Here is a 12,721-nt window from a genome sequence, read left to right as displayed (position 1 = left end):
ATCCATACAGGATTAGATTATTAGTTTGTTTGTAGGACGGTTTATAATGTCTTTGTTGCATAGCCTTCCAGCCCCTTGTTGGATTTAGAAGCAGCTCAGTTCCATGGAGCGCTATAAGGAAAACAGTGAAGGCCACATTCCCAATACTCACTGTACCAATTCATAATTGCTCATATTAAGTTGGACAGTCACAGATTTCATCCCCTTGTATAAAAAAGTATAAGAATCTGGACTTTTGTGGACTCCAATGGCAGATGGACTGGATGGCTGCTTGCTGTTTATAGATGTGAGAGAGTGAATGTGCTAGTGTGAGAAGCTGGCTGTATTCCTGCCTTGCATACATTTAAGTGTGCAAACTCGCTACAAGCCTGACCAGGATAAAAAGATTCAAAGAAAAAAATAAGAAGTCATTTCTTTAATTTTTTTTTTTTTATATGATAAAATAACTATTATAAATACTGCGATTTAAAAATGCATTTGGACCGAATACAAATTCTTAATATTTGTAGTATTTAATTGCCCAATCCTGTTTATAAGCCCACTTCTCATAACAGAGCTTTACTAAAACAGAAATGTTACATATAAAACACTGAACAGTCTGCCAAGAAAAACTGATTTTTCCCACTCCAAGACTTTGTTCACTTTAAGAAGAAATGTTATCCTTGGCACATCTCCTTTCCGGGCTGTTTTCCATCTTAAGTGGTACACAATCTCCATCGAAGGGAAATACAGAATGGACTCAGATACCAGTGGCTTGGTGTCCAGTTTGGTTCCCATTAATAAGAGCTGGTGGGATGGGGTCTCAGTGGGAGGTTGTCTTTACCAGCTCTGGGTCACAACAGATCCTCATAGTCCAAGAGTTTGGAGTGCTGCCGCGTCTTCCACAGCCGGTAGAGGCGGAAATCAAAGTACATCTCAATCATTTCCTTCCCTGAAGCAAAAATAAAAGACAGTATTTGCTTAACATGTTATTTGTGACCACAGATTAGCTGCTGCTAAGTCAGGAATTGTAAGCATTTCAGTTATTTTAGGCTGAGCAGAATGGGATGCAGAAAAGAGAGGATTCTAGAAAGAGAAAAAACTAAAAGCAAGTTGGTAAGGAAGAAAGAAATAGGGGGGCAGAAAGAAAATAAGGAAAGTGAAGAGAAACGCTGAAGCCCAACAGCGCCACCTGGGTGCATTAGCCTGTGTAAAATTTCAGCTCTCGAGTCTTAGAGGTGCTGCCAACCTGGCCGAGCACTCAACAGACACAACTGGTCTCGTGTAATGGAGAAGAGACACCAGTTATTGATATTGAGGCACCAGCACAAGTATTGGCATTCCATCGTAATCCATTGCTGGCTGGTGTATAAAAAGCAGCCGAAGACTTTACTCGGTTGTAGGGGGCGGGTGCTAGTCTACCGCCCTCCCCGGCCAGTATAAGCAGTAACATTGAAATAAAAGGTGGGGGAAATACAAAAGGTAAATGTAAAAAATAAGTATTTAATAATTATAAGAAATATTATTTTATATTATTATTCCATGTATTCAGTATCTAACATTTTTTTTATGTTTTACTCGTATTTAACATTTTTTTAAAAAGACACAGACGTTAACAGGGAGAAGAAAGTGTGGACTTGTGTTTCATACCCTGTGCAGACAGTTCCAGCGGTGACTCAAAGGTGACTGAGTAAGGCCTCATCAGGTTCTTCATTTTCTGGAACAGCTGTGGACAGAAGATAAGCACGTACACCAATTAATCCTCCTCCTTCTCGACCGGTCCTTCTTACCCTTTGTGTCTCTCTCCAGATAAGATGTAAAAAAGAGAGGATAATTCTCCCACTATAAAGACATGCCCTTTACAGCCACGAATAATGTCTTCATTCCTGTAAAATGACTGGCATGGGGACAAGCTGGAGGAACCTACACAAAACGCCAAATTACAAATGACCATACTTTCACCTGAATGTGGAACAGAGACCCAATTTAAACATTTAATAGTAATATTTTACTGGGTTTTGCTTTTTTAGTGCCCTCCATGGCTGCGAGGTACAAACAATAAAGTATACAGCTTTGCCATTTCTATAAACAAACACTGGACGTAGAACAGGTCATAATGTAAATCTCTGTGCTGCCCGTGATGACATGTTATTGGGTGTTACCTTTAGAATAATTAATGTTACATTTCTGCCAAGCTACAGCTGCCATGTTCAACTATAAATACTGTTATTGCAAAATAGAAATATCTAGGAGCAACAACTGTTCAGCCATAGCTAACAGTTTCATAAATCTTCATAGATTAGATATTTTATGGTCCAGCAGCTGCATACAAGCTTAAGATCACAACACACAATGACAAGTGTTGACTAGAATAGTGTAAAGTACACTGACTTTAGACTCTGGAGCAATAACCCCTTTTAAAGTAATGTATCCTGTGTCACAGTATGGTATTCTATTGGCATTCCAAAGAATAGTGAGCTTCAAAATGTGTGGCACCAGTTTAAGAAGGGTCTTTTCCTTTTGACTAAAGTGATGTAAAGTACACTGACTTTGCACTCTGGAGCAGTAAAACCTTTTAGAGTAATGTATCCTGTGTGCTAATAACCTGTCCTGTTTCACAAAGCTTCATGGATTGGATTTTTATGAACCAGCAGCTGCATACAAGCTTAAGATCACCAAATCAAGGACAAGTTTAGAATGATGTAAATGATGTAAAGAATGATGTAAAATACACTGGCTTTGGACTCTGGAGCAATAAAACCTTTTACAGTAATGTATCCTGTGTGCTAATAAAAATAATCTGTCCTGTTTTATAAGCTTCATGGATTGGATTTTGTGGTCCAGCAGCTGCATACAAGCTTAAGCTCACCATACACAATGACAAGTGTTGATTAGATTGATGTAAAGTACACTGACTTTGGACTCTGGAGTAACACAACTTTTTAAAGTAATGTATACTGTGTGCTAATAAAAATAATCTGTCCTGTATCCTAAAGCTTCATGGATTCTTATGATCACATACTCACACACTCACTCACACGAAAGTTAATGGTCACTTCATCAACTGCCACTAGCGTCTCTGTAGATCCATCACATCACAGACTAGTGCTAAAATGTCCTTGGGATAGTTGCCAAATTCCTCAGTATGATGCATAATTTACTCTCAGTTGAAATTATAAGTTTCTGTGAAGAACCTTGAGGAAGCTGTGAACTTGGCCCGGTGAACTTGGCCACCACACTACCACGAGCTTGTTGGACGTCCCAGTTACATCTATGTGAGCTTTTCAGCTACAACAAAACTCACTCTTCTAGGAAGGCCTTTCACAAGACTTTAAGTATGTCTGTGGGAATTTGTGCCCATTCAGGCTGGGCCTCAATTGATGTTCCAGTTCATTCCAATGCTGTTCAGTGGGACCGAGGTCAGGGATCTGTGCAGCCACCGGAGTTTTTTTAAACCGAGCTTTTCTTCATGTTTTTATAGAGCTTGCTTTGTGCACGGGGCACAGTCACGATGTAACAGGAAAGGGCCTTCCCTAAACTTGAAAGCATGAAATTTCCTTTACATAATTTGCTTTACCGTGTTACAATAGAAACAGCCCAATTCGTTGCCTTTAGCAATCACTGTTTTGTAACATTTTTGCCGAAGTGGACAGACCAATGACAGTTTGTATTTTTAATCATGCAATCAGCAAGGGACATTGTGTCCGACATGCCAGACACAGTCAGACAAATCAGAAACAAAAAGGAGACAGAAAAGACAGAGAGCCGATGACGCTGAAACGAGAGATGAACATATCTGCTTATTGCTAGCAGGTCCCAGAAAAACGACTGCACAAGGAATCAAACTGATCCTGAGGAGGCGTCAATTACAGTATTGTGAAGTAACTTTAAATACGTCCAGGGTAATGTATGCTACTTAAAAGTAAAAAAAAACAAAAAAAACTATAATGTTTATATATAGCATACCAAGAAACAAAAAAGCAGCCATGACAAAAAACCAAATGGGTCCAATTCATCAACTCAATTCATTAAAGCAGCAGGATCAGACCCACCTTTTCTCCATTAGGATTTCCCAGCACGTAACAGCCCATGATGTGGATTAAGTTCGGTTCTGGGTTCACCTTACTCATAAATCGGCTTAGTCTTTTCCAGAACCTACACACACAAACACACACACACACACACACACACACAAAGTGAGCAGAGCAATTACAGCCACTGTTTTTAATAAGGAAAACTAGAGACTAGAACATTTGATTCTTAAAAAACGACATCCCACATTGTGACAATTATTTTAATTCATTTACATCAACCACTTTATCAAGGTCAGGGTCGGGAAACACTGGGTGCAAGACAGACATATCCTGAACAGGGCACCAATTCAGGTTGTGACAATCATTTCATTTCATTTTCATCAACTGCTTTATCCTGGTCAGGGCGGCTACAGGTCTGGTTCCATGGGAAACACAGGGAGCAATGCAGGTATACTCTGGACAGGGGGCCAATCCATCCTTCCCAGACATAGTCAGCTGATACCAGTGCTACCCCAGTGCTCCATTGTGACAATCATTTATCGAAAAAAAAAGCTGTAACAAATAATGGGAAGTGAAAGTATTGATTTTACTCACTGGCTCATGTCCTCTTCTTTCTCCACCTTGGCAAAAGTGGCAACTTTATTTTTCAGCAAGTATAAATGCCCGGGTCCTCCCTGATAAAGCAAGTCAGAAAATTCTGCTCTTAGAACTTAAATACAGACTTAGAAAATATTGTAAAAAAGTTATTGTAGCTAGCTTAACTCAACAACTGTCTAAGAAACTGAGTCTTTACGATCTGAGAAAATTCCAGAAGAGCTAAAACAATGTATTAGTCTGAAAAGGTTATAAAGCCAATTTAAAGATCTGTGACTACTAAGAAAATGGGTCATTCAGTGTGACGTGCAAAAAACAGAGGCGATTGGAAGGTGGGCTTATAAATACAGCTTTTACAGGTCTATATAACCTGTAGGTTAATTCAGGTGAACATCACCGCTCTTTCTATCCTGCATGTGTGGATTATTAAGTGGTTAAATTCACCTGACAGAAGATGAGCATTCGCCAGATCTTGCAGCCTCTTCTGTAGGAGGTCAGTCTTTTTTCGATTTCCTCTACAACACACAGGCGACAGAACACAACAATGAGGACGTTGCATGTCCTGCAGAAAGTTCAAGTCATTTTTGATCATTTGGTTGTAAATTAAAGGAATAGTTTTGATGAAAAATCTAATTTACAGAATTTTGTACTCAAGCAACAAAGACGTGTTGGTTTTTCTTGCACTTCTCTCACACGCAAATGAAAATTACAACAACAAAAAAAACCTGATGAATTACAAAAAAAAAAAAAAAAGTTCAGCAAAACACAAAACTGCAGCTAAAGGAAAGAGTTTGTCAGGTAAAGACCGGGTAACATGTAAGATGTTGTTACTGCTGCAGAGGGAGTTTTTGCATTTTACACCACAAAGCATCACAACAGCCACAGATCAATGGACTGCACGCCTGCCTTGTTAAAAAAGTCTTTCCCTTATTCTGAAACAGCGTAAACATTTTCAAATGCATGTACTAAGATAGAGCTTTGATAGCACCATATTTAGTCAATATAGCCTTACTGATGAACTATTTTATTTGTTGATATTTTTGTTTAGGGCCCAATGATAAATTGAGAGTATCAGATTTACAAGATTATCAGACCTTAAATGCATTTGTTAGTTGTCTTGTTAAAAAGTAGCTGTTTATTTATTAAAGTTTAATAACATAGTTACATGGTTATTGACGCATTTGTCAAATATTTAAAACCCAACTATATACACATTGCCATGGTACCACCAATTACATGAAATTACTTTGCCACCCACCAAACCAAACTTTCAACCCAGCGTAGGTGTCCGTCTGGTCCAAAATTCTGTAAATGTTTGAACCAACCTATTCCTTTAAACATTCTTATATTAAAATATTCCACCACAACTCTTCAAAACAATCAAAGATACAGCTTAAATCAGCTTCATCTTTGTTGCACTGCATCATCATGCAAGCCAGCACAGATAAACACAATGCAATCCCACATGATGCAAGCAGCCATAAAGAACAGCATCACAGCAGTCAAACAAGTCCACAGACACAGCAGATACAGACACATTCAAACCACACACAGTCACGAACTACCTACCTAAAATATCATCGAATGTAGCATGCTCATGATCCTAGATGTAAAGACATGAATGTAAATAATTAAAATGTATACAGCAGTTGTGCAGTTGTAATTATTTGTGTATTTTGTATATTGGTTGGAAAGTTGTTCTATTTAGCAGTGGTTCCCAAAGTGCCCAGCAAGTCTGTCTTTAATCCAGATGAAATAAAATCACTTTTAAACAGAAAAATCATCTAAAATGTTTCATTCTTATCCATAATTAGGCTTAATGAAGTGAATAGCGACTTTTACAACCCGTTCCAAGTGAAATCTTTTACTGTAATGCCTAATCATGGGTATGAATCAAATGGGCATAAATCAAATTTAGAACCTGCTTGCTGGCAAAAAGTAAAATGACACAACCTGAACATGAAATTATTACCTTTCTAAGAGATCAAATTCAGCCATCAACAGAATTTGAACAGTCTGCAGGAAACACGTCCGAAAATTAGAAAAAAAATAACAACAGCTGCCACATGAAGTGAGCAGGATAGACGCCTCATGTTGCTATATCAGATTATTAAGAAATGGTTTGCAAAAGCAATTAAATGTTAAATTAAAAAAACATTCGCATGAATACATTTGAGTGACCTAAACTGGAATTTAATAGAATATATTTGAAATATTAAATACAATAAAACAGATACAGTGGATTTACAAAGTATTTATTTACATTTGCGTTTGTCACTTGGTTTTATCCAGAGTGATTTACATTTGTGACCAATTACAGTCCAAGCAATTGAGGATTAAGGGACTTGCTCAAGGGCCCAGCAGGAGCAGACTAACAGTGGTGGAGCTTGAGCCAGTGACTCTCCAATGACCTTTTCTTCTTCTTTTTCTTCTTCCTCTTATTAGGATTATTATTATTACTATTATAAGTAGTTAAAACTGCAGTATGACAGTGAAAATTTTAGGACCCACTGCTGAATAGGACATGAACAGCTATCACCCACTGTCACCGCTCCCACTAACCCCAGTAAAAATCCAAGTCTTATTTTAAAGTTATATTGTTTTGAAGCATTTAAAAGTGTAAACTTACGTAAAGTATGGGTATAATGGAAGGGTCGTCTCTTTTAATGATATTTGGGACGTATTCGGCCTTCGGGACTTTTGACGATATTAACTGAAAGAATAACAAAAAAAAATGTATTATTCTTGACAAAAAAAATTCAAATTTTAGCCAAGACATGATTAGAGTCTAAAATGTGCATACAAATGTGCAATTTTAACACTACAAAACCAAAATAACTAATAAATAACTTTTTATTGTATCATTTTAAATTTATTTATACATTTTTTACAAGCCAAGACCTGTTTTCATTCCTTTAATTTAATTATAAAGCCATCTTAACATCCATAACTCTTAAATCATATAACATAAATAACGACAGCTTTTCAATGGGCGCAAGGCACACAGCAACACCCTGACACACACACACTCATACACACACATTAATCTAACTGCATGTTTCTGGACTGTGGGAGGAAACCGGAGCTCCCGGAGGAAACCCACACAGACACGGGGAGAACATGCAAACCTAAAACCTAGGTTTTAGGACCTAGACCGCCCCACCTGGGGATCGAACCCAGGACCTTCTTGCTGTGAAGCGACAGTGCTACCCATCGAGCCACCTTGCCGTCCCTGGCAAAAATTATTTAATAAAAATTTGGTTTTAAAATAAAAAAACTTTAGTTTGTGGTCTGAAAGTTAAATTTGATAATGTCCTTAATGTTTGTGCTTTTTACTAATTAATGGTAATAATTGAGCTATAAAGACCACACTCACTGGGACACGCTCAGACTTCAGAATCAGTTCTGCTTTATTATAAATCTCATAACACATGTGGACTAGCACAGCACTTACCAGCCTTTTTTGTACCATGAACCGGTTTCATATAAGATATAATTTCACGGACTGCAGGGGGAAGGATTTAAAATAGAAGAACCATAGAATGAAGATTTGGTGGAAACCCTGAGCTTTTTTCGCTGCAATGAGATGCAGCTCCCACCTAGTGGTGATTAGAGACACTAACACCCGAAGAGTATTGGAAATTTAATTGCTCTTGCAGCGATTTCTAATTATTCATTCTTTCTGTGCGGCTCGCTAATAAATGACCCACGGACCAGAACTGGTCTGCGGCCAGTGGTTGGGGACCACTGGACTAGCGTACTACATGAATTTCAATACAGACTACAATTGAAAAAGATGCCAGCAAACCTCACCATGACTTTAGGAGGGATGAAATCGTCTCCTTCGCAAGCTAACCTCTCCATTTCCTTTTCTTCATCCCAGCCCGTGTCATCGCTCCCTGCCTCGTCCGGCACGCCGGGAGACCCCGGAAGATCTCCACCTGTAGAGCGACACAACATGGCACAGCACAACGTCCCAGGCGTGGGTCAGTCAGCAGCCGGACAGCAATAAAAATAAAAATAAACAGCCAGCAGACAGAAGCACAGAAAAACAGGAGCTGCGGTTCAAGTCAAAAGTTTACATACACCTGTAATGGGCGTGTGTTCCGTGTCAGTCTTAGGATTTGGATGATTACGGCAAATGTTCTTTTTCTTCGACTGAATGATTAGAGCAGCTTTGCAAATATGATTAACTGGAGAATTCTCTGTGACCATATAAATAGAGCTAGTTTGAATGCAAGCAGCACAACTGAAAAGTCCAGTACGCCGTGTATGGACTTTAAAAAGTGGATCAGGTCCCAAAATTCCTGCACAGACACATATGAATAAATACAAAGTACATGGAACAGTGGTCTCTTTACTAAAATTAGAAAGAAAACACAAATAGTCACTTCATACTGAAAACAAATTTGTTTGCTTAGCTGTAATTTAAAAACCAGCCAAAAATTTATTGGAATGAATTAGAAGCTTCTGGAACACGGGTGCCTCTGCCAACAGTCAGCAAAATCAGCAGCGTGGAGCTTAACCATTCTAAAGGTCCCTGAAGTCACTCTACAATAACTAATTGCATTAGTTATGAGGTCCTGTCTGGCTCCCACCCTGTATGAACAATCGTTCGCCAATCGTTGTTCGTGTAGGCGCCCAGGCTGCCGGATGGCAGAGCTGAGTTTCGAACCGGCGAGTTTCGAATCTGGTGTGCTAGCGTGTTTTACCCCACGCCACATGAGCGCTTATATTATGAATTTAATGTACCTGTAAGGAATGGGTGTGGCCGAAATACCTGAACTCAATAATTAGGAAGGATGTACATTTAGAGCGCTTCTGGCGACATGATGTCCCGTACAGGAATATATAAAGCTTTGACTGTTCAGTGTGAGAACCGAGTCTAGACAGTTATTTTGAAAGCTTGAAAAACCTGGCAGGAGGAAAGAAAGCATGACAGAGAAAGTAACAACCAGATAATGAGACAATCAGACAGCTCCCTCTTCCCACAGATCCCCCCAAACAGTGTAGGCGGGAGAGACAAAACGAAAAACGAACTACACATATAGGATGTCACATGCTGACACAGAAATCTACAGAACACACTCACACACACTCCAAACCCCCAAACACTCCAGCTGGGACAAATACTCACAGTGAGAGGGAGTGAGGAACACAGATTTGCAGACAGACCCCCACTCAGAAGAAGACGAACAGACAAGGGTCAAAGTCAGCAGCAAAGGAGACAGGACTGTGTGTAGTGTGTGTGTGGAACAAGTGCATTGATATGGGGGCTATGAGTTGTAGACTTGTCATGTACGCTGTATGTACAGTGGTGTAAAAAGGTAATTGCCATTCTTTCTGAGTGAAAATGCAACACGTTTGGTAAAACGTCATTCAGTTGTATTAAATAATATCTGGTCGCACCATGTTTACCAGCAACTTTTTTTTGTTGTTGTTTAGCTGCAACTAAATTTTCTAATCGAGTCTTTCGCATTACAGTGAGGAAGTTTCAGCCCAGACATCTTTCACACACTGTAGATTTCAGACATGAACATTTAATGTTCTAGTTTCATGTTCCAGATCATCTCTACTGGGTTAAAGTCAGAACTTTAAAAAAACCTCTTAAAACTATAACTGTGTTTATGTTCAGCTAATCAGACAGATTCTTGTTTTGATATTATTGATCATTGTCGATGGTCAGCTACTGGTTTGCTAGAACTGGCAAGTTCAAGTTTCAGTTCAAGGTTTCAGATGGTATCTCATTGACCACACTTATGCCTGATGTTATCTTGATGTCTGAATCATCTAGGCAGGTGGATATGCTGGAGCTGGGAAGATCAAATGGAGGAGACCAACAAGCCAAAAAGAGTCACATATGCAGACCCGGTTCATGAGTGCTGTAGACAATTCTGGAACTCTAAGTGCATGTCCAATTAAGTAGACTGTATAGGGTTTACAGAAAAATCTACAGTATCTACCAACCCATAGAGAGATAGAGAGCTATCTACTTAATCGGGAGCCCAAACAGGCACAGTTGGAGTTTATAGCATGTTTCTTCATATGTGGTTCAGTTCTCTTCGAGACTCCACCACTGGCAGGTTAAAAAATGTCCAGTTTCCAAGGGTAGTCCAAGTAGCAAGAGAGCTGTATTAGGGGAATTGGAATTTTGGGAATGATGAGGGGAATGATTAGATTAGAAAATGTTTTAATACAAACATAATACAGTAGACCCTTGAGTTATGAACGGTTTACCGTACGAACATTTTGGGTTACGAACGATCTTTTTCAACTTAACGTACGAACAAATTTCGGATTACGAACCGAAATTCGCGAAACACGTGACGTCACGAACAAGTTAACTCCGACCGTTTCTCTCTCTCTCTGTATATATACAGTGAGCGAACATTCGGACAGCGGACTGTGTTTTTCTGGGGTTTTCTTTATATTTTGTAATCTCTGTCCCCAGAGAAGGTGCAGAGAAAGCGTTTTTTGTTGTTGTATAATTACTACTGCCAGTAGCTGTGTATTAGGCAGAGGGGACAGTGAGTAAGAGAGAAGAAGGAAGTTATTCTCTTGTGAAATTACACCTACAAAATACAACACTATTGAAATAAAGAAGGAAATAATAATAATAATACTAATAATTCAAGATTTAAGGGCAAATAGCTGCTCAGGTGGTGCAGCGGTAAAGTACGCTAGCTCACCAGAGTTGGGGTTTCGAACATCGTATCAAACCTCAGCTCTGCCTCTCCGACTAGGCTGGGCGGCAGTATGAACAACGATTGGCTGTTGTTCTTAGGGGTAAGAAAGTCGGATCATAGGTCCTCATATCTGGTGCGACTGCCACCCCTGCTGGCTGACTGATGGCACCTGCACAGGGCTGAGGAACAATGCTGATGGGGATGTGGCCCTTCATACACAGTGCCTGTCAAGTATATGAACTCGACTCGTGCAGGTGAAAAATGCGGTCTGTACTGACTACGAGGGGCGTATGTCAGTTGAGAGGCGTCCTCAGTCAGCGGTAAAGGGTCGAATCAGTATAGAGGACGCATTCAAGGTAATTGGACACGACTAGACTGGGGAGTAAAAATTGGGGGAAAAAAGAGGGGACAGCCCTCCGAAACCAATTAAATTCATAAGTCAAGGGTCCACTGTATATTAAAATACACTATGTGGCCAAAAGTATGGAGCTAATTATTAAATGTAGGTGTTTTAACCGAGGTCATTGACAATAGGTCAATTATATAAAAAATGCCTTTATTTGCCTTTCAATATGTGTATAATTTGGCCATATCGTGTATCATTTTAAAGCAATATATAAATAAAGCGCCTGTTCTAACCGAATAAATGATTCTGACTCTAATCATAACTTCCAATCATAGCATTTTTTAAACACACTCAACAGCTGGGACATTTTCTGTCACTCTGTTTGGATAATGACCCACCTATCACAGAAAACAGGTGACAGAAGCACTTGAGCAGGATGGAAAAATAGAGCAGAGGTGGAAAAACGCTTCATGTGTGTTAGACAGCTGCTGAACCGTTCTCGACCACGACTAGTGTGAAGACACATATTGTAACAGGACACAGTGTTCCTTTGCTAATGGCTATTAAAGCATGTACGTGTGTGTGTGTACTGTACAATGCTGTGAAGAATTAATTGCTGCCTTACTGATAGGCTTTGTTATTGCATATGTGTTAAAATAAATGCTTTATTTAGTAAAAGATCATTAATTGAAAAATTAAAAAAATGAATGATGACTACACAAAGAGAAACACATTTTAGAAACATTCGCTTTACCCAACACCTATATAACCCCCTTGTTTACTCAATCAACTAGCTCTATAAAATATTCATACTAATATTGCCTGATCATTAAAGTCAAGTGGTTATCTTGAAGTTTCTACAGAAACACAATTCCATGAAGTCAACCTATGCACAATGACAAATGTTGGCTTTTGTATCTTTCACTGATAACAATCTGGATGGTCTAATGCAGCTTTGGCACTGTTTTCCCGCCAAAACATGCCAAAACATATGTTTCGGTCCATCTGAGATGACCCCGGGCCCAGAGAACCTGACTGCACAGAATTGATTTACTTTCTTTCTGTGTAACAAAGATTCAGGT

At 39.2% G+C, this 12,721-nt stretch overlaps 1 protein-coding gene across 1 annotated transcript in view; it reads right to left on the bottom strand.

Moving 5' to 3' along the window:
* Window positions 1–413: 413 nt before the first annotated feature.
* Window positions 414–12,721, bottom strand: part of nsmfa (NMDA receptor synaptonuclear signaling and neuronal migration factor a) — a 36,535-nt gene continuing 24,227 nt past the window's right edge. Inside the window, exons 8-15 of the mRNA XM_063011364.1 lie at window positions 8,421–8,548; window positions 7,237–7,320; window positions 6,177–6,210; window positions 5,052–5,122; window positions 4,608–4,687; window positions 4,032–4,134; window positions 1,630–1,705; window positions 414–931 (exon numbers count right to left, since the gene is read on the bottom strand). Of these exons, the coding sequence (XP_062867434.1) occupies window positions 834–931; window positions 1,630–1,705; window positions 4,032–4,134; window positions 4,608–4,687; window positions 5,052–5,122; window positions 6,177–6,210; window positions 7,237–7,320; window positions 8,421–8,548 (674 nt within the window). The 3' untranslated portion in view covers window positions 414–833. The remainder of the gene's footprint in view (window positions 932–1,629; window positions 1,706–4,031; window positions 4,135–4,607; window positions 4,688–5,051; window positions 5,123–6,176; window positions 6,211–7,236; window positions 7,321–8,420; window positions 8,549–12,721) is intronic.

Source organism: Trichomycterus rosablanca, chromosome 16 (genome assembly GCF_030014385.1).
Source record: "Trichomycterus rosablanca isolate fTriRos1 chromosome 16, fTriRos1.hap1, whole genome shotgun sequence".
In the NCBI taxonomy this organism is placed as follows: Eukaryota; Metazoa; Chordata; class Actinopteri; order Siluriformes; family Trichomycteridae; genus Trichomycterus; species Trichomycterus rosablanca.
This window is presented reverse-complemented; position numbering and strand designations above follow the sequence as displayed.